Source organism: Lichenostomus cassidix, chromosome 4 (assembly GCF_008360975.1).
Source record: "Lichenostomus cassidix isolate B80296 chromosome 4, HeHo_3.0, whole genome shotgun sequence".
NCBI lineage: Eukaryota > Metazoa > Chordata > Aves > Passeriformes > Meliphagidae > Lichenostomus > Lichenostomus cassidix.
The window spans coordinates 33,803,546-33,829,063 of NC_139484.1; the positions used below are offsets into that span (position 1 = coordinate 33,803,546).

General features: G+C 36.1%; 1 protein-coding gene across 3 annotated transcripts in view; it reads left to right on the forward strand.

Moving 5' to 3' along the window:
- The window catches only part of PALLD (palladin, cytoskeletal associated protein), a 190,356-nt gene that overhangs the window by 81,582 nt on the left and 83,256 nt on the right, over window positions 1–25,518 (forward strand). For all 3 annotated transcript variants that reach the window (XM_085058643.1, XM_085058642.1, XM_085058641.1), the window contains one exon: window positions 605–917. In XM_085058643.1, the coding sequence (XP_084914769.1) occupies window positions 605–917 (313 nt within the window). The remainder of the gene's footprint in view (window positions 1–604; window positions 918–25,518) is intronic.

Here is a 25,518-nt window from a genome sequence, read left to right on the forward strand (position 1 = left end):
GGTTCATTTCCTGGTCTAATATTTTTATTAACGTGCAATACATTTTTAAAGTTCTGCCACAAGCCTGGCATATTTTTAAACATTAGGGTTCAAGACTAGACGGCAGCAGAGGCAAAATTAAAGAGATGAATGCTGGCCTTTTGTAAAATAAAACACTGTGGCATGGTATGTTTAGTTTTGTGGTATGTTTCCATATGTATTTTGGTGGGATGCATGAACCCAGCTGTCATTGCAAACTTGCCATGCATACATGCATTCTTCAGCATTTTAAAATTATTTCTTCCTAAATGATCCTGAAACTCCAGGAAGAGGAAGACCTGTTTCAGCTGTTGTTGTCCATACTTGCCAATCTCAGTTAGTGGCTGGATTCCTGAAATAGAGAGATCCATAAAGTTCCTAGTTGTGCCTTTTGCATGGGGCAAATTTGAAAATTAATAGCCACCCATGTATCTAATCCAGCATAGATTATCAACAGGAGGACTAGAAAAATATCTGCTCAAAACCAAAGATATTTCACCTTTAAAAAACTGAAAATACACCTTGTATTTTACCACATACTTTGTCTATGACTTGTTGAAGAGACATTCTTTTTGATTTCTTTTAGCCAACTTGGAATGCTCTAGTGATGATTTCCGTCATTTCTCACCACTTCCTCCAGTTGAAATTAGCTCTCTTGAGCTTCCTCCTAAGAAACATCCAGAGACCCACCAAGGAAACAACACTGACTTGAGACCTGGTGTGACAGACCTTCAACAACAGCTCGATTCATCTGAGGAAAACACAAATGGCATTCATCCTCTTCTTGGAGTAAATGGAATGATTAACAGCAAGCCAACTGGTGATAAATCTGTCCCACCTCCAGCTGTCTTGCTTTCACCCACAAAGGAGCCACCACCTGTGCTTGCCAAACCAAAGCTGTGAGTATTTTTGTTTGGTTTTTTGTGTCCTATAAACTTAATATTTGTTGACAGTAAATTTTTGCCTGAAGCAATTTAGCGTTAGACAAATGGACAATCACTGTGTCTGTCCCTTGAACAGTCTTCCTGCTGCTGTGATTTATATGCCAAGGAGCAGAATACAAGAGATACTTGTGTTCTTTACCTACTGCTACATGAAAGGGAATACATTCTATATACAAAGTCTTTAGCAAGGTTTAAGATAAAGTCACAAATAGAGAAGTAGTGGTAGTGGCTGTTGCTCTGTGCCTTTTATTTTCCTACTTACCATACCTAAAGACTGTAGTGGCCTGAGATTTTTGGATGTTATTTCTGTTTCAACATGGGTTAGCTCTTTTTATTCTGTATGTATTTGGGTTTGTGTAGTCAATGGATATTCAGGTGTTTCATGTTTTTATTATTTCTTATGGCTATATACAACACATATCTTACTCTGCTTTCATCCAGATTACAATATCTCTCTTACAGCTAAAAATCTGAGATGGCAAAGCTTTAGGAAAGGAGAGAGAAGTGACTGGTAAAAAAGTTACAGTAACATTTTTACCTTATGTTAATCATGATACCTTATGCATAAGTGATCTTATACTTCCTGTTAACTTATAGTTTGATTTTAACATTGCGCAGACTCCTCTTTTCCAACTCCCTCAAGAATTTTTGGAGTGTGATGAAATGAAATGCTACTTTTTCATTTGCTTCAATAGTTGGAAGGAGTTGTAAGTTATAAAAACGTGTTTAAAAAGAAGCATGAAACATGGTCTTCAAGCTTTGCAACATCATTTGCTTTATTCCGTGTTTTCACAGGAAACTCACAAAATATAAAAATGCTGTTATTTTAGCATTCATGTTGAGTTTAAATGCACAAAAACACATTTGAGGCAGCAAGCCGACAGTATTCCCTTTCTACTCTCATCACTTTTTCTTTCTGTTGCTCTTTGTCATGCTAAGCAGTCTCTGGCAACTAGATGGGAAGGAGGAGTAGAAGAACCAGAAAGAGTGGTGAAATAGCAGTACATATATTGGTGGTTGCATGTATAGGAGAGAGGCTGCTGAGAATGGCAACTTGCAGATGGTATGTGGTATCGAGTAAGCCAGGTGGTCCTGTGCCCAGCATATTTGTTGCAAGACCCTCCATGAAGAGAGGAAATAGAGCTCCAGTAGAGCAGTCTAAAAGAAATTTCACTCCAGAGCTTTCTTTCCCAGAAGCAAGGTTGCCTGAGATAAAAGAAAGAATGTGGTGTTAAAAACTTCCCATTGTATAATGTTCACTGCTATGTGTGCAAAATTTTTGGTTTTAAACACAGAGTCAACATATAATACAGTAATGGGAGAGGGCTGCTATTGCGAAAGTCCCTTCAGTTGCTGATGTCCAAATTGATGACCTTGGAATCCCTAATGTAATTACACTTGAGTCCTATATTTTGCCATTAACAACACTTGATACACAAGAGACTGATCTTGATTGCAGTCGAGATACATGTTTTGTTTGGCCAAAGCCAGTGTAAGTCTGTGCTGCTGTCAGAAATTGAAATCTTGCCTTCTCCTCAGCCAAGTATTTTGCTCCCAAGCACAGTGATAGCATAAGGAAGGGAAAGAGTGCCAACAAGAGGAGAAAAAGAAATGTCTGACTGCAGAAACTTGAAATCAGCTTTCAGCATTTGGAAGACTGCATCCCTAGTAAAATCAAGCAAAATAACGAAATTGAAATTAGCAGGGTAGTAAAGTAGCTCTGTCAACTGTGAGAATGATCTCTCTTAAAGAGAACTCATCTATGGAATTGTATCTGTCCATAGTATTATCGAGATATGGGCACTACACATAGAGTGTCCATGTCTAGATAATAGTATCAGCATATACTAGCAATGAATAAGAGCAAGCACACTCATTATACCTTTGTAAAAACTTATTTAAATATTTAAATTGGTAACTATGTGGAGAGCTTGAAGCTTCTGAAAATCATTAATGAAGTTTTCCTTTTCAGGAAGACTGACTCACATTTTAAATTTACTAAAGAATCTTTTGTTTTCAAGTTTATCTTAAATTATAAATTACTTAACAGGTTTATCTGTGAACTCTCTGAAAATAGTTTCTTCAGCCAACACTGAAAGTAGTTGCAAAGAGTTTGGGAATGATGGGCTGGTTTTGGTTTTGTGGTTTTTTTATTATTATTTTTAATTTAAGAAGAAAGAGACAGTGAGTACCTTCTTGTAGTATGAAATACATTTGCATCTTAGTAATAGAGCTGCAACCAACACCTATAAACAATGATTTATCACAGTTCAAACCACTGCAAGCGCTGTCATGCTACAGGAGAGTTACTGTAGTTGTTTTCAAGCTTGAAAAGTGTTTTTAAAGTCCTAGAAAACATTCAGGTTGTGGTTACAGACACTTTAATAGTCCTTAAGGCATCATTAGTTGTTGTCTTAGTCTGGTGCTAAGAATGTTTGAAAGAGTTTAATAAAATAATATAATAAAAAAAATTTCTGGCAAAAGTATACATAGAAGTAATTGGGGAAGTAGTTAATACCAGATATTTTGCTAAAGTGAAATCTAGAAGACAGTAATGCAAAATACAGTAAAAAGGCACAATATTTCATTATGTCTTGTTTGCAACATGAGTTTCTGTAGAGTGGAAGGACCATTGAACTGAGACAAAAAAGCCTTGATTTCAGTGATTCTGATCTCTGCTGCTGTAACCTATTAGAGGAGGTTGAGCTATTACTGTGCCTTGGACTTTCCCAGTTGATAACGGTGTAATGCACAGATGATGTTTCATAAGATCCCCAGCAATGTGTGTTATCTTAAGATATTTTGCATGTCTCAAAATTAGGCAAAGAGTGTTACCATTAATTTCAGTGAGAAGTTTGTGTGTGAAGGTGCTGCCTTAAACCCCTTATAATCCTCAGTGTGAATGTCTGCAAAAAAAGACACAACGCTGTTCTGTAGAACTGTGTGTAACATGTCCATGGTTTCAAATGAAGAACTTCCATTCAAATGGCTTAGTGTTACTATTATTTTTCCATGTGTCTGTTAGTAACAGAAAAAAAGATTGTGTTCATATGGTTACTGGATGTACCTGTGTGACCTTTGTTGGCTTTGTAACAAGCCATCATTTTAAAGTTCACAGACTCAGTGTAACTACAATGTGGTTCCAGAGCTTCCTGACTAGAGAGCTTCTCTGCAGATGTCTCATGTTTAGCCTCTTTGCATTGGAGTTTTATCCAAGTCTGTCATATGCAATGACCAGAAAGAGGATAAGCTTAAAAGGAGTTACTCTCTTCCATGCTTCTCCCTTGGAGATGCAGAGATCAGATGTAGGTAGTGATACCCTTCTCTGTGTAGTTAATTCATTAAAACAAACTCAAGCCAGTAGGAAGTGCCATGTTTGACAGCTTTAAAATTGGCACAGCAATACCTAGCCCTGTAGAATGATCAACATTTTATTTATTGCATTATTGTGACAAGTGTTCTGCACGGGCATGCATCACGCATGCTGTGAAGGTGAATTGTTAGAATTCCTGAATTCCAGTACTCTTTGACAATATTATTTTTGCAGTGAAAATAAAAGATATGTTACTTTTGTAAAAAGAATGTCTGCTAAAAGTGAAAACCAGTGAGATATAATTTCTTGCTTTTGTGAAGCTTTGCTAAATCAGTATTATCTTCTACACACATGGCTATATTTTTTCCTGTTTATCCTGAAATTTTGGGAGCTTTTTCACAGTGTATTCATAAGTGTTTGCTTTTATAACAATATGAAGAAGAAATTAACCATTAAATAATTAAAGGGATATCAAGCAGTGTATACACAACATCAGTAAGGAAAAGGTGAGATTATAATTAAAATTATTTCTTAAAGATGAGGAGGTAATCTGGTTGATACACATAGTGGTCACTCCTATGATGATAGAAGTTTTTCAAGTAAAAACACTTTTGTTCATTCTGGTTGAGAAGTGATACTGTTTCTTGAGCTGAATTTTTTGTCTCTTCAGTCTCCATTCCTCAGCAGATGAGTTTTCTTTCATTGTTTCTTGTGTTTTATAATTAGTGCCTCAGATGTTTTTGCAAATGTGCTAGTTCAGTCATTTCTGGATAGTCTCTTATGCCCCTTAATAAAATGTTTATTTTACTATTTTTCACTGACTTGTCACTGAAATTACTCTTACCTTGATCCTTCTGCTAGCATTTTGCTTAATATCGAGTTCACTTCTAAGTTCTTATGTCCTGGCAGGCCTTGTGTTTTAAAGATACTGCAAGAAATTATTATTTACATAATAATTGTATTTGGTATCTGCAGACAGTAAGAGACTGTTTAGAATATATTGAGAAGAGCTGGATAGAAACAGACTATGTGAGAATAGGTAACAGTTCAATGATGTAACTTTGCATTCATGAGCAAAGGTCCATCCATAACAATTTCCTTTGTTTCATCTGCTGTGATAAGGTTGATAAGGACCTTTGGATCTTTATCTTGATGTCAAAGTCTACCTTCATTAAAACCTTGATCTACACATATTTTCTACTGTAGTAGAAATAACTAATGCTAACTAAATTTGCTAAAATATAAAGCAGGATACCTGCACGTAAATTAATCCCATGATTACAAGTCCAGAACATTTTCTACATCTGTTTTCACAATTAATACGTGGATGGTTCATTTGCAAGGCTTTTTTCTTTCATTTTATACAATTGTATTTTTAACAGGATTGGAGTTAAATCAAGGAAAAGTTTTGTGAAGCATTTCCATTTCAGTGATCAACAGGCGCTTGGACAAGGATTTCTAATTTACTGATAACAAATAATATATGAAAATATAGGAGGCTTTATGAGAGAATATGCTAAGTAGGATTTTTCCCCATTTTCTTAGACTCTTCTCTTATGCAAAAGTTGCAAATCCTGAGAAGGAATAAAAAGTGTTATAATGCCTTCTGGCACACCTGTGGACTGAATGCAGTAGGTTCAGCAAGTTTAAAACAAGGTATTAGTTGTCTTCCTTAGTGATCTTGGATCACTGTGGAAAACTCTGAGACTACTGGAAGATGGAAGAGAGGAAATAGGAAGTGTTATAAAATATAGGTTGAAAGTCACATTTCATTGCCTATTTCAGACCAAGGAATAGCATGATCCAAAACCAGTGGCAGTTATTGCTGAGAAATTTCCTTTTACTGGTGCCTTTGTTAATGTAGTGTCAAAGGGTAATCACAAATGAACTTTAAGCCTTTTAATATCTGCAGCAATAGGAATCTGAATCTCTTTGTAACAATAGATGTGAAAAACAAGAGAGGTTAAAGGTGATATATTTATTTTTCAGTTTTTTTCTCCTTTTGACACTGATGTTTTCTGACCTAAGTAGGTGGAGACACCAAGTGTACATCCTGCCTAAATAAAAGCTAGTCAGTATTGTAATGGGAAAAGTCAAATATCCTTGAAACAGTTATGAAATACATGTGCTGTGTGTGCCACTGTCATGGTATGCACCCAGCACTTTAGTATTTTTTCAGATTTTTATTTTTAACACTGAAAGTTATCCAGTTTATAGGACAAGAGGGACATGAGGGAAAACTAATAGAATCATAGAATGGTTTCAGTTGGAAGGACCCTTAAAGATTAGCTGGTTCCAACCCCCCAGCCATGGGCAGAGACACCTTCCACTAGACCAGGCTGCTCAGAGACCCATCCTGCCTGGCCTTGAATGCTTCCAGGGATGGTGCATGCAACAGCTTCTCTGGGCAACCTCTTCCAGAGCCTCAGCACCCTCACAGTAAAGAATTTCTTCCTAATACCTAATGTACACCTAGCCTCTTTCAGTTTAAAGCCATTACTCCTTGTCCTATCACTATATGTCCTATCTTCTCCAGCTTTTCCATTGGCCCCCTTGAGGTACTGGAAGGACTGCTTTAAAGTCTCCCTATAGCGTGTTTTTCTCCAGGCTGAACAACCCCGGGCTCTCTCAGCCTGTCTTCATAGGAAAGGTTCTCCAGCCCTCTGAGCACCGTGGCCTTCTCTGGACTTGTTCAAACAGGTCTGTATCTTTCTTATGTTAGGGACCCCAGAGGTGGATGCAGCACTCCAGATGGGGTCTCACAAGAGTGGAGTATGAGGGGGAGAATAAACTTCCTCGAGCTGCTAGTCATGCTGCTTTTGGTTCTGCCTAGGGTCTGATTGGTCTTCTGGGCTTCAAGTGCACAAGTCCAGCCACTTGCTTGAGCCTGTGCATTGTAAGTGTTTAGTTAAACACATGCTTCAAACTCGTTAAACTCTTTAGTGCCTCCAAGAGTGTTCTCCCTCTCTTTTCTGCCTGAGTGTTGCTCTGCTGCCTTTCTCATACATTTGTTACCAACTGTCACCTCCAGTTCCTCAAGGTACCAAGAGTGGTCTTTCTTCTAAGGAAAGGATAGCAAAGGTTGGGGGTGGGGAGTGGATTTTGCATTTAAAGCTATTTGGTTTTTTTCTGTAACAAGGTTGAGAAGAACACTATGCCAACAGTTTATGATGCACCTTTGAACCAGAACATATAGCAGGAAATGCTGTACTATCCATCTGCAAACAGTTTACGGGTAGTTTGGATAGTTTTCTGTTAATTGTGAACTAAAATCATTGAAATGAAACGTTTTGATTTTTTTAAACATTTCTGTTGGGTTTTTTTTTCTTTCCTTCTTGCATAAATAACAGGTTGGATTTTATACTTGGAAATTATCAAGCAAAGGAAATCCAAGTGTTCAGTTCTTCTAAAATGCAGCATTTTCTTAAAGGTTCTCAGTGTGATTTTAGATAGCGAGCTCCTGCAGAAATATTCAAGGATTTTCTTGGTATCACAGGATGGAGTTCTCAAACAAACTGATTAAATGTTTCCCTGCATGCATATCCTTGCATCTTAATCATCATATGTACTTCATGTTTACATAGCTTTGAACGTGGCATGCAACCACATTTGCCTTGGTACTGTTTCATTCCTGACCTCATAAATTTCCAATCTACTCATCATTTTGAAATTGTAAAAATACCATCTTATGCTGGACATTAGAAGGAAGGCAGGTGAGAAAGGATATAGTTTTTGTTTTGAACTGCCTTTATCTTGATACAGGTAAACCCATTTGCCAGGACTGCTCACTTCATCTATAGAAGGTAGAAGATGGAGCTGAAAAACTGAAGTAGATGGTGTTCATAATTTTGTGTTTGGTTTGCAGGAAAGAGGAAAACTAAATTTTAAAGTCTCAATAATAGTATATCTGTCATCTTTGCATTCTGAGTGACTTACTAGAGAAAGGTCCCATCTGATTCAGGCTAAGAGCTTTTAACTAATAAAACAGAAGATTGCACTGTCACTTCCTTTGGCACCCACGTCTGTTGAGAAATAAAAACTTCTGCATGCAGCACTTAGTATTCTTATCCAAAATGAGAGATTGGAAATCCTTATTCAAATGAGATACATGGAAATTGATTAATATTGAAAAATACAATATTTATTTTAGAAAATCTGCTTGTCCCTTTTATACAGGTTTTGACAGTACTTTTTATCACATTCTTTGCTGAATAAAAAAATTAGTCTACAAATTGAAATAAAAGATCAACCAGTATCAGTTTATGAGACAGAGAGAGGTACTAGCCAAAGCTTGTTCTGCCAATCCTCATTTTCTTTGGAAAATGTGTTTGGTAGAGTCTTGATAATAAATATAAATTTCCATCTGATAATATGAACTTCAAAGTATTAGGACACTACAGTTCTCTATGATAGACACAAGCATAATTATGTGAATGGTAGTTGAGTTAAAGAGTTATTATGTTAGAGTGGGATTCCAAAGCTACATGACTTTGGCTTGAAATCTGCAACAATATGAGGACTGGTTAGTAATATAAAAAAAAGAAGATTATTTGAGGATTTATTTTAAAAGGATAACTTCTGAATGGCTTACTTACTGCATGCTTTTTTTTTTGGTAATAGATATGTAACCAAAAAAGTAAACACAGGTTAAACTTGTTAAACAGAAGTTCAAATGCTGGCTACCCTCAGACTTCCAGTGCCTGCTCCTTAAAAAGCTTGTTCTTGGAACTTGCCATAGAAACCTTACCTTATCATAGAAACCACCAGCAATTAGTCCCATCCATCTAGCTACAGTTGGTCATGCCCATGCTTTAAAAAATGCTCTGCAGAAATATGAACTCGCACTTGAGTAAGGAGACTTGCTAGACAGGGTGCTAACTCATGAAGTTTAATCATAAACTCACAGAGTTACAGAGCTACATGATTTTATTATTCTTCTGTTCCCTCTTGACATATGCCAGGTTGTTTTTTTATTAAAGTGGTGCAATTGTCTGATGATTTCCATGCTACTTCCAGTTGTGATTACACTACTATTTTCCTTGTATGTAATTTCAAGTTTTCCTGTTTGTTCAGAGATGTATCTGCCATTATCTGTTGCATTTAACTATGTAAACTGTGTTTTAATTTTCTGCCCCATGGTAAGAAATGTTTTCTGGTGACAAAAATGAGAAATTGGAGCTCAGTGGCATTCTTTTTTGCCTGGTTCAATGTACATGCTATGAATCTTTACCTACAGAATTTCCATATGCTACTTTTTTGTCATAAACAGAATCAATAGAGGTAACTGAATATATCATAGAAGACCTGAGAACTGAGCAAGTGCTTCAGGTCCTGCTCTGTCAGCCTTACTTCTTGTCATAAGAAGCCTTACTAAGCTCTCAGAAGTTTTATGGAGGTAAGAACAGAAAAGGCTTATCCAGTGGAGGGAGCTGTGTTGCCTGAGTAGATGTTTGTCAAGGAAACAGATTGATACTTTCTTGAACACTGACAAAACCATGTAAGAGACGAGCTGGACCACATTCAGAGGCCTTGTTTATGTCCTAGAAAGAATACCAAATTGGAAGTACAAGTGTAGAATTTGGCTGCAGAGGAGAAGTTCAGTATTTGGTTTGAAATTAGTGGTAGGGAAGGCAGAAAAGACTCCGAAGCTAAAGGCCAGGATAGCTGTATTTACACACAATAATTCCACCACTAATACAGAAAATGTCTGCAGGGTATGATGAAGGGGTGGCCTTTGTCTCAAGTCAAAAAGTTGTCTACTAGAAATATAATCACCCTCCTATCTTTTAGGAGACTTGATAATATGTAGTATATATGTAGTGTTTTCTGAAAAAAAAAAAGCCTCATGAAAACCTAACCTTGTTGATATCTGGAATGTTCTACAATTCCTGCCTGTTACCTTGAGTCAGGCCTGTAGGTATCCTTGTGAAACTCTGCAGTATATTTAGTCAGAAAAATAATTAGGATATATGAAGGTAATGGAATTGGGCACCTAGAAAATATTGAGAATTTCACTCCCATGTTGAGATCTTGGCAACCGTCTTAAAACCCCTCAAAGGCATTACATTTTTTGTCTTTTGACTAACTGTTATTGCTCGTTACACAGTTATTAAAGCAGATCTTTGTGATGTTTGGTAATATGCACTGTATAAAATATTCTTAGTTTTCAAGAAAGTGAAGCATCAACTCAGTACAAGTGGAATTCTATGTATTTATCTATATTACCCCCTGTATGACATACTACACATACTTTGCACAGGCAAAATACTAGTTTCTTCGTGTGTTCTTTGAAATTTTTTCTCTTATCTCCATTATCCTAATTCTGTAATTCATCTGTATTTTATGGACTTATCCTTGACAATTTTGATCACTGTAATGTTTCTGCTTGTAGCTTGTTTTTTTTCTGTAAGCTTTTTAAGAAACACAGGTGGACCCTATTTTTTCATGTTTTACTCAACTGCAAGAGTTTGTCAATCAAAACTTTGCTTGCCATCCCCCTGTCTCACCTTCTCACCTCTCTGTGGTAAATCCTGTAAGTAATAGATGTAGGATTGTTCAGTTCAAGTATTTTAAAATACCTAAGATTTTTTTTAAAAATTAATTGCAGTTAGATAATTAGTGTGGTATGTGAATTTAATTAAATGTTGAGTTTTGGACAAAGTGAGTTTTCTGTAAAATAACTGGCAGCTGTAATTGTATGTCAGAAAATAATTTTAAATAAATTTATTGGGGGCTTTCACTATCTGTCAGAATTCCTCAGAAATCTGATGATTGTCCATAAGTTTACAACCTAGGAAATAATATGAAATGCAATAAGGAAAGTAAGTCAGATTAGAAAAACGTTTGCAAATGGAAGTACAATTAAAATAACCTTTGATTTGTTGACTCTTTACTTCCCAGTTCTCTATAGTGTCTATATTTTTGTCTATTCTATACAGTTGATAAATATCAATCCATGATAAGCTGATTTGATATTCAGAGAATGATGATGCTAGCTGAAAAATCTATTTAGGAAAACGGGTAGAATGACATTAAAACCTGTTAAGCATTTTCTGTTAACTCTGTCTTATGCCTATATCACAGAATTTTCCAAATCTATAAAATAAGTGAAGGATAGGAACTATACTTTAAAAAAATAAGTATTGTAGACCAAGTGAAGAAGCTTACTCAGTTAAAATTGTTTGGCAATGTTCACAATAATTGAAATTATTACCATTTTCAGTGTAGCAGCACTGAAAATTTACAAATATTTTCTATTTTCTCGCTGTCAATAATTTCATTAAAGTCAATTTGGTATAAGTGGTAGTAGTTTACTCAAAACCTGTTTCAGTTGTTGATATATTTTTTGCAGTGAAAAATGGAAATGGGAGATAGTAATAACAATCTAGAGGAAAAATTTCTCTATCTTGGATTTGAAAAATACAATTAAAGGAAAGACTTCCTTAAAATTCCTCTTTTCCAAAAACTTTTGTTGAAATAGTTGTAATAGGAAAAAAAAAGAAGTTAAAGTAACTAGAGGTGAAGTAGCTTTTCCTTCATTCTCTTTCCCTCACTTGCTGTTGCTCATGCATTCTCTCACTCGTACATGCTCTCAACCCCTCCCCCCTTCTCTGTTTCTCTCTCTCTCTTTTCTTTCATTCTGATGGAAAGTCTTCACAATTAAAATTCTTCACAGTTCAGACAGATGAACCACTGTTAGCATAAACTTCACCAGTTCAGGATAAGGACTGTTTTGCATTTATTGCACTGTCATATCTTCATGAGACCTCAAAGGCTTCGTAGCAGAGTCAGAGGGAAAACTCATAGCATATTTTCCATTTCAAATACAATCATATAAGAGTTAGTTTGGAAATTCCTTTTCTGTGAGTTTTGTTGAGGTGTTGCATTCATTCTTCTGCTTGGAGGAATTAAATATTTGCATGAATCTGATAGATTAATAAAATGAAGATCAAATTGCTTAAGTTCTCATTGGGTGAGAGAGGCAGGGTAGAAGCCTAAATTTTTAATGTGAAAATTCTTATTTGAGAGGTTTAATTAAAGATACTATGGAAAATGTTTCCAGAGAACTGCTAAGTTCTTCTTTGTAATATTAAATGTTTTTACTAGTCTGCTTTAATAGTACTGACATTACAAGGCCCTGGATTCAGATTCCTAGAAATAACTGTGTTAACAGTATGCTTAGAGTTTGAATAATTAAGTAATTTTCTTCCCTATTTGAGTGAAAAATCCAATATTTTTCTCTATTAATCTCACCTATGGTGTTTGTCCATAATCACATTCGGATTTGTTGCACTGATACTCTCAGTTTGTGCAAATGCATGTGATTTCTCTATGTCTTAATATTACATTTTTAGTATATGCCTGTGAAACACTTCACATGTTGACCATCTAAAAAAACCTCTGTATGTGTAGCTATGGAATTGCTTATAATCTGTAACAGCTTTCTAATATAAAAAAAAAATCATATAGCACCTGTAAACTCTACTGCCTTCTTGGAACTGACAGATAGTTGTTAAGATTTTGGTAAAAGGAGAACTTCCTGCACACTGCATGCAGAAATGGATATGATCTCAACATACACACATAAAAGTATACATGCAGTTTCTATTTCATTGATTACTAGGCAAGATACTCTCTTACTGATAAACTAGCTGTTTTACCCAAGGATCTACCATGCAAATTATAAGCTGATGATAATTTGTGAATGTGGCAGATGGGAGCTTAACGTGCCAAACCTTAATTCAAGTTTTAAATATATCTAAATAAAGTAGAAAAACATTCAAAACATATCTGAACCTGCAAGTGGGATGTGGGATAATATATAAAATTTCTCACTGACTGCAGAAGGACACCTTCTCATGATAAAATTTTCTCCTTATTCTTTTGGTGTTAGAGACTGACATAGAACCTGGAAGTAAATGCTCTTGTGTAGTGTTGTGTGTGTGCAGTATATGTGCCAAACATTAACAGGTAGTGATCTTATGGCAATTTATCTGAGTTTATCTCCTGGACTTTCACAAAGTAACTTGCCAGTAAATGCATTGTGCAAGTCCTTTGGCATTTTTTCAACTTCCCTATCTGTACCTGTTTCCTTTTTAATTTTCACTTGTAACTGATTTCTTAAACTAAGGATTTATTTGTTTTTAGTTTGTGCTGGCAAGTACAGTGCAATGTTATTATTTTTTTTTAATTTGGAAGAGAATGAGGGAAGTAAGCTTAACTAAGCTTAAACTCTATAGAGTCCTAATGAGAACCTGCATTCAGAGTACTTGAATGCCACCTCTTTCTAGTTCAGCTTCTATAATAGGAATTGTGTAAGCTAACCTTGTATCAGTGCAGAATCTTGTTTTCAAAAATAGCTATGGGTATGCAAGTGGTGATCTGGTTGAAGAATGCAATATTAGTAGCAGTATTTCTCCCTGATAGGTGAATAAATTGAAGCATCAGCTGCACATTCAAAAAGGTAAGGCATAATGGAATAGATTGCTGCTGTTGTAGTTTAGGGAAAGTTTAATGTCTGCTAGATAGCACCCTTCCTTTGAGAAAATGACTTATTAATACTCACAGAGCGAAATCTCAGCCAGTCGCAAGTGACAACAGCTTTATTGCAGCAGTTTGCTTCTGACTTTACCTAATGGATGGAGGCATCTTTTTTTCCAGCTTTCAGAATTCACTAGTAACATTTCCTGTTGTGGCACTTTTAAGAAAAATGGTTTTTATTTTATAATTAAATATTCAAAACCTATAAAATGGCAAACATTACCGTAAAAGTCTGATTTTATTTTCTGACAGCTGATTGCTCCAACATGCCTATTAACCATATCTTTAAAATTAATGAATTTTCATAACTGCTTGCAGGATAAAATTGTCATTGGAGATTATACAGAAGTGAGAAGTCCTCTGAAGTGCTTCATTTTTTCTTTTTTTTATTAATATGTGTAGTATTTTAAATACTTAAGGAAATAGTTGTCATATTGGCTTAGATGTTATTCACTTGCTGAAATTGCTTAGAGTTTTGGATACACTTCAACTTTTGCTTACTTCTGTAATGCTCACTGGGAATTAACTCTTCCTCACTAAAGTAATGCAAGATAAGCAGCGTTTTCTGTCAGAAACAGAAATTCACAGCTACCCTTTTGGCCCCCTTAGTAATCATGTTTACTTAACTCTCAACACAGTCTAAAATGGCCTTTAGTGATATTTCCAGACTTTGTTATCTGGTAAATTCTTGTCTGAGCGAAGTTGCCAAGTCAGCCCCTGAAGGCAGAGCTGTGTGGTTTCAGCTTCCACTAAAACACATAACATGATGCTGGTTATCAGCAAACACCCAAGAAATGTGTGTAAAATACTCAATGTGCATAAGCATCCTTTCAGTATCCCTAGCCATTGGGATTATGTACTGAGCCTCTTCCTTGCTTTATTAAAGTCACAGAACAATTTGATGACATGCCACAGCAGAGGACTGTATGTCCTGCATACAGAACGCCTGATTCAAAACAAAACATTCAAGGGATGGGGCAAAAAAACCCTAAACTTTATAAATGTGCAGAATTACAAATGTTCAGCCTGACTGTTGCTGTAGTATAGGTAAACGTTATTTTTTCTTTTCCTACTATGTGTTTGTGTAAATGAAAGAAAAAGAATTGCTAACTTAATTAAAGATAGCGTGGTACAAATGTGAAGGTCCCTGAGACAGAATTCTGCAGTTCCTGATGCTGATGGCTGTACTTTTGCTCTGGCCAGTTTCTTTTTCCTATGTGAATATTTGTCCCTTGCAGTAGAAAGACAAGAGATACAAGAGAATTTGAGTTTTTCTGTCACTAGCTCATTTGGCTTCATAATTTACTTAGTTGCAGTAATGCTATTTATTGGAGAAGGGTACATATCTGACTTTTTAGAATTTTATATTCTCCAAACATACTTTGTCATTTCATTACATCACGAAGTGCTAAATACTATTTTCACAATATTCCCAGAATGAGGAAAGTCAGAGAGATAAAACCCCTCTCTTCTTGCTAAGTGTTGAAATAGATAAAACAAGTTACTAGAGATGCTGCTGAATTAGCATCAGTTACTTAAGTCATTCCACATAATTCTCACAGCTAAAGTCAATATTTAAATGCGAATGATTCTGTGTTTTATTAAGGAAAAAAACCTATAAAACAAAGGATAGTCCAGATTTTACTTTCACTCAGAATGTTACATATCTGTCTCCCATGGCATTTATAAGCAAACAATTTTTCATTCAAATTTCCATGTTTACTATCATGTTGTTGTAGGCAGTGTCTGGCAGTGGATTCCATTTTTTATCAGAATCCTCTTATAGTGGGGCTATTAACACCTCATTTAAGACTCTCTGCTTCCCTCTGTGGAGAAAGACTGTTGTGAAGAAATGTAGGACCATTATAGGACAATTATATGCACCAATTTCTAACAAGTTATCAGCATACAAGTGACAGGTTGATTTAATGAGAAAAAAAAATCATATGTGAATTTTAGGAGAGCATTTCAGTTTAACTTGAGTCAGGGATAGAAGTTACCCAACACAGGGTAATCCTCTGTACTGGTTGGTAAAGAGGTATTTTAAATATACCTCCCAATCCTCTGTAAGTATTGAAAAGAAAACATTCAAGGAGTCTCTAAATAGCCTTGCTGTGTGGTGTTCTAGTGCCAGAGGGACAAGTGAGTTATTACTACAAAGTTACTGACACAAAATTGTCAAAGACAGGATTCAGTCATCTTGGTTTAGGGTATCTAGCTGCTTTCCATAAATTTGTCAAACTGAAACTCAGAATGTTGAAACTTTGGATTTAAGACATGCTTTTGAATATGAGCATGGGAACTTAGAGAAAATACAGACACATAGGTGTTTTGCTTGGTAACTAACCAAACAATCTGCAAGAAATGTTATGGGACAAAAAGTATAGTTTATCAAAAGTAGCCAAAGGACAAAGAAAAGTGGTTTGGTTTGGTTTGGTTTGGTTTGGTTTGGTTTGGTTTGGTTTGGTTTTTAAAGTAAGCTAAATATACAAGTGGATGAGCTTCCAAGGCTTTGATGTAGCTGGCTTTTTATATGAGGTTTGTTCTGCCAGTTCTGACCAGGGCAGAGCATGCATGTCAAATCCCTTTCTAAACAAGCCTCTCTGATTTCTTCCAGAGAACCAGCCTTACTAAGCAAGGCAATGGTAACCCTTATTTAAGAAAAATGTAATGTTACATAACTCGAGAGAAAGAAAGAGATTGTAGCTCACTGAAATGATGATTCTAACAATATACATCTATTTAAGCCATTAAATTAATGATGGCATTGTTTCCAAAATGAGATAAGGACAATTCAGAATAAACAGCAGACTTTCAAGTCATTGGAACAAATGGTAATTTCACAAAACATCCTTTAGTTTTTCTGAAAAAATATTGAAAATAATCATTCAGCAATTCATGAGATTTTATAGCTGAAGAAAAACCACATTTGCTGGTAAAATGTGAGGTACATAAAAGTGTTTCTTTATATTCTTTTACTGCAACCATACAATTGTTACTGGGATCAGTAATGGCATAAAAAGTAAAACTTAGAAAATATTTACCTCTCTGTAGTAAATCTTGGTATAGTATGTCTCTTATGTCAAACAAAAATCAGAACAAAAGAACAGCTTTGAAAGATTAAATCTAATTCTTCTAAAAAGGCATGCACATGGTAAGAACCCCTGCTGAAGCCACATCTAAATCCTGTTTTATACTCAAACAGTGAAAGAGCAAGCACTGGATTGCCAAGCCTGATCAGGCAATATTTGGACTGAAACATTTAGAAACAGTACTGTGGATAATGATACTCTGTAAAGCTTTCGTATAGAGGTTAATATGTAATAACAGATAGGTATGAGTATGATTTTAGTGAAAGCATTGTGAAATCAATGACTGGGGATTTGGAAAACATCAATGTAACTTATTAAAGGAAATATTAAGGATAGGAAATAGCTGTTTATACTCAATTTGTTGCATACCACTTGTATATTTCATGTTTACTCACCCATGGAATGTTTCAGAAAAAACACTGGGAAACTATATCAACTTTTTGCCAACGGAAAATGCACTACAGTGTTATTTAAGGACAGAATAACATTTTTAGGAGTCCAGATTTCAGACGGTAACTCTATCAGCTTTGGATGTTGGCTGTTGACCTTAAAAATAAGCACAAATTCTGTGAATTCTCTACCCATTTGCTCTTATTTGCATGGGAATCCATATCCTTTTAAACATTGTAACCAGTCCTAGTTAGTGCTTTATACCACCTAGTATCCTCCATAAATTAGAATCTGTTTCTAGATATGGTCGAAGTGTTTCTCATAAGCTGTCAGAAAGCAGTTGATTTTCAGCCCAAGTATCTTACAGCTTTAATTGTGGTTAGCAGGAAGGTTATTCACTTAAACTTCAGAAAAAGTGAGTGAGAGAGAAATATTCTCTCTAAAATGAGAAAGAAGTATTATAAATATAAAACATCTGATATAAATGCCAAAACAATTTTGAGAAGACAAAGGTATTTTTATATATTTTGTTTTAGTAATCAATGTCAAACTTTACAAATATCAAAACCATAAACTTTCAGACCAGCATTTTAATTTGCAGTGACTTGACTCTGATTTTCTTTGGCTTTACTGGAATAGCTACTTAATACCTTATGTGTATGGAGATTCTTGGAAAGGGATTTTAAATCCAGTAATATTGGAGCTTATTTTAGCCAGAAATTCAGAAGGATTTTGTTCTTGTTTGATACCAGTAAATAATTTTTTTTTTGAAAGGTACAGACTTCTACAAGACCCTTTGAAATGAGCTATATATGTTTACATGAAAGTAAGGAGAATGTGGTTTTGTGTTTTTCAGATACTAATAATTACATCTCTTCTGAATGTTTGCAAACCATTGTAAGTTTCTGTAAGTTCTAAGCTACCAAAAGATGCCTTGGTCTTGTGCTGGTTGGAGTAGAATCCAGCTATACTCCTTACCAGTCATCAGAGCAATGATGTTACACACATCTTGTAGAATATGGAAATAATAATTTGATTAGGTCGGTGGTTATGATACTGGGTAGTACTGTACGTGTATGTTTGTGTGTTTGGATTCCTATGATAATCCTTTTTAAAGATTCTTTTACTTAAAAATATTTTCCAGTACTCAAGAGGAAACCTCAATCTTGCCAATTTAGAAATTGTGTGTGATAGTCATTGCACTAGGCATAAGGTATGATAAATGTGAGTTCACTTTTGATTTTGTGGTGTTTACCTGGAAGATACTTTTACGGTCATTTTGGCTTGTTAAGGATTTTCTTGGCGTTGCCCTTGTTTTTCCTTATTTGAGAGCTGTGCTGAATATGCATCCCTCAAGCTAGTTCCATGTTTATTGATGGAATAGATATAGGATATTGCTACTCCAAGAGTATTATGATGTTGTGTGTTTCTAATTTTTCACGGATTCAAACTTACTTGACCTTTCTCTCTTGGCATTGATTGCCAAGAACTGTGTCCACAGCTACTGTCTCTACATTATTGTCTTTTAAGAGCAAATCTAAGAACCCACCATCTCTCCAATGGGGTGGACACAGTGCCAATTTGGCTATGTAACTGATGAATCAGGAGACCTACTAAGCTAAGGCCCAGCCAGCCTTGTTCCATTAAACTATCAAAAATGGCTATATTTTTCCTCCTTTGCTCCAGTACGGGAAAGCTGGTCCCAGATTGAGAGACTGTCTGTTGCTAGATTAACTGCATGGGTTAGTTTTCTCCTGTATACAGGAGGAAACTTGAGCATTAATTAGAAGCCTCAGATTTTGACATTTTGCATGAGCTTTTCACAGTTCACTTGATCAATTAGGCATTGTCATTTATTTATCTTCAGTATGTCTTTATGAGTCTCACCGATGAGTCTCATTTCACATGGTCATTTGGAGGTCAGTCTTCACACAGAGCTCACGCAATCTGTTAGAAGTCAGGTTTTAGGTACCTAATCTAAGTTTGCTGGAATTGGAGTTAACTTTGTATGTAAGTCAATTTATATATGTAGATAAGCATTGTTTATGAAAAAAAAAGGCTGCTAAAGCAGCGCAGAAGAATGTAAAACTGTGATAGTGTATATACAATTTCTGCAGTGAACCTACCATCATATGTTGAGTTTCTTGGCAGTACATAGTTGCAAGGTCTTTTTCATATGTGACTATTCTTAAATGAAACAAGGAATCTGTAGCTCTAAATGCAAACTACATTTGATACTCTCTTGTTTTGCCAAAATGCCAGAAGATGTTTCGCATAGGGTAAACCTGACTCCATAGAACTGGTTTGCTCAGCTCACTCAGAGACAACCTGCCAAAACGAGGCAGGTAACTCCAAATCTCTGCCAACATGCGCTGGGAAGGAGGAAAGACAGCAGTTGTTTCTACACCAATGAATTACACACTTCGGGTTACTGGTTTTAGTGAGTGGTTTTAATAGCCAAATGACCCACAAATACTCCATGGAAACCTTAGAAAAATGTTCTGTTTGAAGAATGTTTTTACTGTACACTGTACAGCTTTGATCTTTCATAGAACTTTTAATGCTAAGAATCACTTCAGAGCAAATCACAGTCATAGCAACTGAAGGAAGGAGGTGTTTTAAACTTGCTGTAGCATAGTTTTCTTAGATGGATGAGAGTCTGAAATATTTCCCGTCTTCTGTGGCTTATATTGCTTTCTCTTTCACAGCTGTTTTTTTATGGATTCTCGGTAACAGATAATATTAGTGATACGCATTCCAGGAGGCCTCTTCTGCTTTGGCCTACTTTCAGTGTGCCGGAACAGAAAGACGTGAGAGGATTAGTTTAGGCTGAAGTCTCATGTATGCACTTTTAACAAGCATAAGTCAAAGCTGCCATCACCCTGTTCTGGCTTTCCCTCTGCCAGGCTAGTGCCATGGATCTCCTTCCCTTGGATTAGACAATAGCCCAACATGCCATGCCAGGTGAAAACCTGTAAATGCAGCAGATGTCTACATAACTGCTTGTGCTGGCACTAAGGTGGAAGTAGTGGGCAGTGGGTTCTGAATGGCAGTAATGACACTTATAAACATCTCTGTGTGAAGCTGTGACTTCAGAACTCCTGCCGTTCCAGTAATGGTGGTCTCCTCAGTCATTCCACTGGAAAAAATGTTTTTGTTGCTCTTGGATTTTTCTGTTTTGTTGTTTTTATTTTTTTGTTTCATGACAGTGCAGTATAAATAGGTTTTACTTTAACAATAAGGACTTCTGGCCCAGGATTTTTATCCATGAGTTCATCTGCTCCTTATGTTGCTGGCTTTTTGTTTCTCATTGAGAATTTACAGTCCCTTGAGGTTTGGAAACTGAAAAGATAAAGCTGCAGTAAGAAGTATACTGGAAAATCAGACTCCAAAGAAACACCTGCAACTGATTTATATTCTGTTAGTGAGTTTCACCGTAGGCTTCAGAAAAATAAGAGGGAATGCTTGCTCATTTGGAGAGTTGTAGAAACTTCCATAGGGACAGACCAATGTAAAGCACTGCTCTTTTCCACTTATTTTGTTGTCCTTTCTCTGCTTTGTGATCACCCCCTGTCCTGTCTCCCACCCCTCACTTCTTGTCTATTCAAACATAGTAGCCTTTCCCCAAATTCCTTCCATTTTTCTACTGTTTACTCAAAGCCAGACAAGCACCCTAACTATGAAAATTACCAAATGCAGGCTCTCTTCAGGGTAAGCTTATCTTTCCTTCTGTTATACAGCAGTAGTGCTGCTGGGAATTTTTCATCTTGTACTTTTAATAACAGTTATTTTTTTCCAAATTTATGCAGTGCAACTGTGAATTTTGCTTCATAGGTCAACTAGTAATTGATATGAGAGATAAGAATAAAAATAAATTGTGTGTCCCTGGGGTTAGAGAAATAAATCATAATCATAATCATTTATTAGAAATATTATTTATGTTACATGACAGTCAAATTGCACAAACAAGTGTATTAGTGGAGAGGTGGGAAACTATAGCTATGGTGCCTAGAGGGATGATGAAGTGACTGAATAAGAGGGGAAAACTCAAATTCCTAAAATTACGGATAGAAAATGTTTCTGCTCCACTTAACATTTCCATTCTTTGTCCCTAGCAACATGTTGGTCTCCATCAGATTGTGCCAAGACCAATTGTGCGTGTCTTTACAATGTGATGTAAACATTTGTCTTCTATGAACATCCTAATAATTCATATAGAATTATGATGATTTTGGAGCCATACAGACACTTCACAGAGTTATGTAAGGCATCAGACTGTAAAGCAAAAATTGCATCTAACAGTACAAACTGAGGTAAAATAGTTACAGTAGTCAGACAATACAGCAAATTTTTTCTCCCAACAAGTAGCTAAGTTATATTTTATAGTTACAGTCTTTTTTTGCAGCTTATATTTGCAGTTGAGTGTTTTTCTCAGAGTTAGAGAAAAGTAAACAAGATCAGATAAATTAGAACACAGTCATGCCAGCTGCTTATCTAAAACCTGGTTCACGTGCAAAATGTTTGGAGCTTTTTTTTGCGAGTTGTCAAAATTCCATCACCAAAGGATTTTTTGCTTTTAATGTCAGACACCAGTATGCAATATTCTGAGCTTTTGAGGCCATTGTTGAAAATGAGTTTGTATCGGTGTTTTTATAGCTCAGCTTTTGGAAAAAAAGAAGGCAACGAATTTTTAAAAAATTAAATGCACAATGGCATGTAGTGTTTATAGTAGGACTTAGTCTAAACATCCATGAAAATGGTTGTAAGGTATCTGTGTTTGGATATTTGTGGGTGGCTGCAGCATGGACCCATGTGCATTGATACGAACTGTGTACTGCAGCTGGTTTTTCTCATTTTAAAGATATGACTCTGGAACTATTTACACGAAGCAAAAAAAAAAAGTATAACTCTAAATATGCTTCTACAATGGCTTTCTTTTGCTGAAGTGGCAATGTGAAAAAAGGATTTTCCTGGGCAGATTAAAAACACTGGCTGCTCCAGACAGAACAATCGAGCATTTCAGCATGAATTATACTAACTTGCTGAACGAGACTCTTCTCCCTGTGGGCATGTATTTGTTTGCATATATTTATCAGTCTGCTTGGAAACAGAATGGGAAACACTCATGCATTGCCTTTTAGAGAAGAATCTGAAGGGAACATTTTTAAAATTGTATTAGGGGAAAAAAGCATCCTAGGGAAGATTGTAGCCACTTATTGTAAACTAGAAAGAGGCTGTAAAGGCGCTCCTTCCAACAGATTTTCACACAGTATGAGTTGTTAGTTCATCTTTCCTTGAGATAATTCCAAGCTCCAGTTTAACAGTGAAGCATAACACCCTGTCTCCTAGTTTCAGCTCCCTAAGGGAGGTATTTCAGGAAGCCCTTGCTTGTAGCTTCTTGACTGTCAGGCTATTTTAGTTCTTTATTTTCACTCATGACCACACATGAAGCACTTTAGACTTAATCTGACTGCTAGAATTTTAGCAACAAATTCAAATGCTTCCAGAATTAAAAGTTCTCAAAATAACAGCTCACTTACTACATTTAATATTTTAATAGCTAGCTTCTCACGAAAGAACTTACTGGTTTGTTAAAGTTACAACCTTATAGCCTCAGAATCAGGTTAGGTCTGATATTAACCGTGGTATTTCACAGGGCACAGGTCTGTCTAGCAAGCACATGGAGCAATTACAGCTACTGACAAACTGCTGGAATTTTCTTTGCTTGTGACAGGAAAAACTGTTCCAGCATTTGACATAAAGCAAATGCTTACCAGTCACTGTGAAGAGGCTGCTTGCAAAGGCATACGGGTTGTTCACACTGCTCAATGCACACAAAGAAAGCTGTATTAGGAGCCTGGTCACACATCATTGATGTTGTTAGTAAGGAGGCAAGCTCTTACAGTGGTTGTTTTGATTATTGGTCTGCAAAGCCCAAGAGCATTTCAATGTTCAGATGCTCTATCAATCCATGTTATGATTTTATCTTGTGAAAAGATTCAGGGTGCACCATTTGCTCTTGTCTAATTTTATTTTACCATCTAAGATGACTTATTTTCTTGGTTTTCTTCTAGTTTTTATGTCCTTGCAATACGGTGCTATTGGTTATTTGCTAATTTCAAGGCTCGATTGCCTATAGCTCCCACTATTAGAACTCTGAATTGAAAACCAAATTACCAATACACATAATTTTATGCCAAAATAATGATTGGTGAAATTGAGTAAATAGGGAACTAGAGAATAACACCATTTTTAATGATCTCCACATTTTGATTTATTAACACTTTACACAGAAACTGTAGATTTTTATTACAAATAGCAGTTGTAGCCATAACATGCCATGATGATTTTCTGCTCCGTGCTTTGGCTGTTCATTTTCTGGGCCACAGCTGTCTCACTGACATAACCTTTGTAATATTGGATTTATTTTTATGTACTTCCCTTTTACATTTTACCCAAACTTGTTCTCTATTCAAGGGATCAAGAAATGGTTCAGACTGAAAGTTATTAATCCAGGCCCATTTTCAGCCATATATAATAATTACTAAGTCTCCTTCAGTTCTTTTTCATTATTAATAAAAAAAAAAGCAACAAACATTTTGGAATTATGTACCTTAGCCATGAGATGGGAGGAGAGGAGAGCTTTAGCTTACATCAGATAGACAAATCAAAGTCAAGACTTGAAGCTCTCAAAGGAAGGATCTTGACAAGACGACTGTTTGACAGTGTCCTGCAGAACATCAAGACCAACATCACATCAATCTATGTTCTGGACCAAGTATGAAGCAATATCCTTGAAATTTATTTGTGGTCAGAGTTACTCCCATGAACTGGCCCAGCATCACAGTTTAGTCTTAGTATATCCTAAATGGTTAGTTGCCAAGTAGTTGGAAAGGCTTAGAGAAGTTCTTGAAATCCTTTCAAGATAGCTTCCCTTCCCCCCCTCACTTGCAGTGAGACACAACCTGTCTCATGGAAATCTAGCCAGACAGACTGCCCTCCAGACCTCCTGGTCCACTTGAAGCTGAAATAACTGTGGTTTAGATTTAAGGCCATTGCACACAAATGAATTTAGTTACATGACTGAGTAATATTTTTTCAAGTTGAGATGCAAACTTTCAGACACAATTGTATGTTTTAATTCATTACTGTATTCAGTAAGGATGAGTTATAGACACCAGACACTCAATAGTGACTCTTTGTAGATGGAATATGCGGCTGCCTTGTGCAGCTGCCATGTGCAGCTGCCATTGCCAGACCTTTCAACAGGACTGCAGGACAAAACTGGTGATGCTGGTGAATACAATGGCAAGCATGTATGCTGGCAGGTTTGTCTCTGCCAGTATAGTTAGCAGTGCATTCCCAAGGTGAATGTCATTGTCAGTGAGGAAAGTTCACTTGAGTAGGTGGGCGGGTGCAAATTACCTCTACTTCCAGCAACAGAAATGCAGAAACCAAGCTGTTTTGCCAAGTAGGAATCTACTTCTGCTCCTTGAACTGCTAGTTGCAGGATTAAAGAGGGAATGGGGCTTTTGTGCTGCCCACATTTCTAATACCCCACAGATGTCTTATAGAAACAATAACAGAGAAGTAATATTTGTTAATATCGTGGCGCTTTTTTTATCCACATAAAGAATTTGAAAGGTACTGCTTACTGTTGTTAAAGAATGGCAGTCACCCATATTAATTCTTGTGAGAAGCAGTTTATAGAAAACTATTGCTTAAATTCATGTCTGTATTCAAATACTGTTCATATCTGTCTCCCAAGCGTTATATGTGTGCTGTTGTAATCTTGATGTGATCTTGGTTGTTTTCCCAAGTTCTTCTGAATTCTCACCATCAGCATTCATGTAAGCATCCAAAAAATATTATCTCTGCAGTTCTGATCTGAGAATTTAATGTATGTTTAGCAACCTCTATATTTAGTAAACCATTCTACACCATATCAGGTGTAGTAGGGACTGCAAGGCCTAATGGAGCATGTGCACCAATGCTGTCAGATGGGCTTTTTTTGACTTTGAAAAGTAGGATCAGAAGGAATTTGTCTCAGTACAGAGACAAAAAAGTGTAATAAAATCATACTCTGGTTCAGAAATGAGCTGGCATTCTGAAGTAGGTAGAGTTCCTCTCAGTGAAATGCTTGTAACCTGCTACTCAGTCAACTTGCTGTCCACTGAGTTTCATAGTTTTCTCGAAGTATTTTATATATTCTGTATGTGTT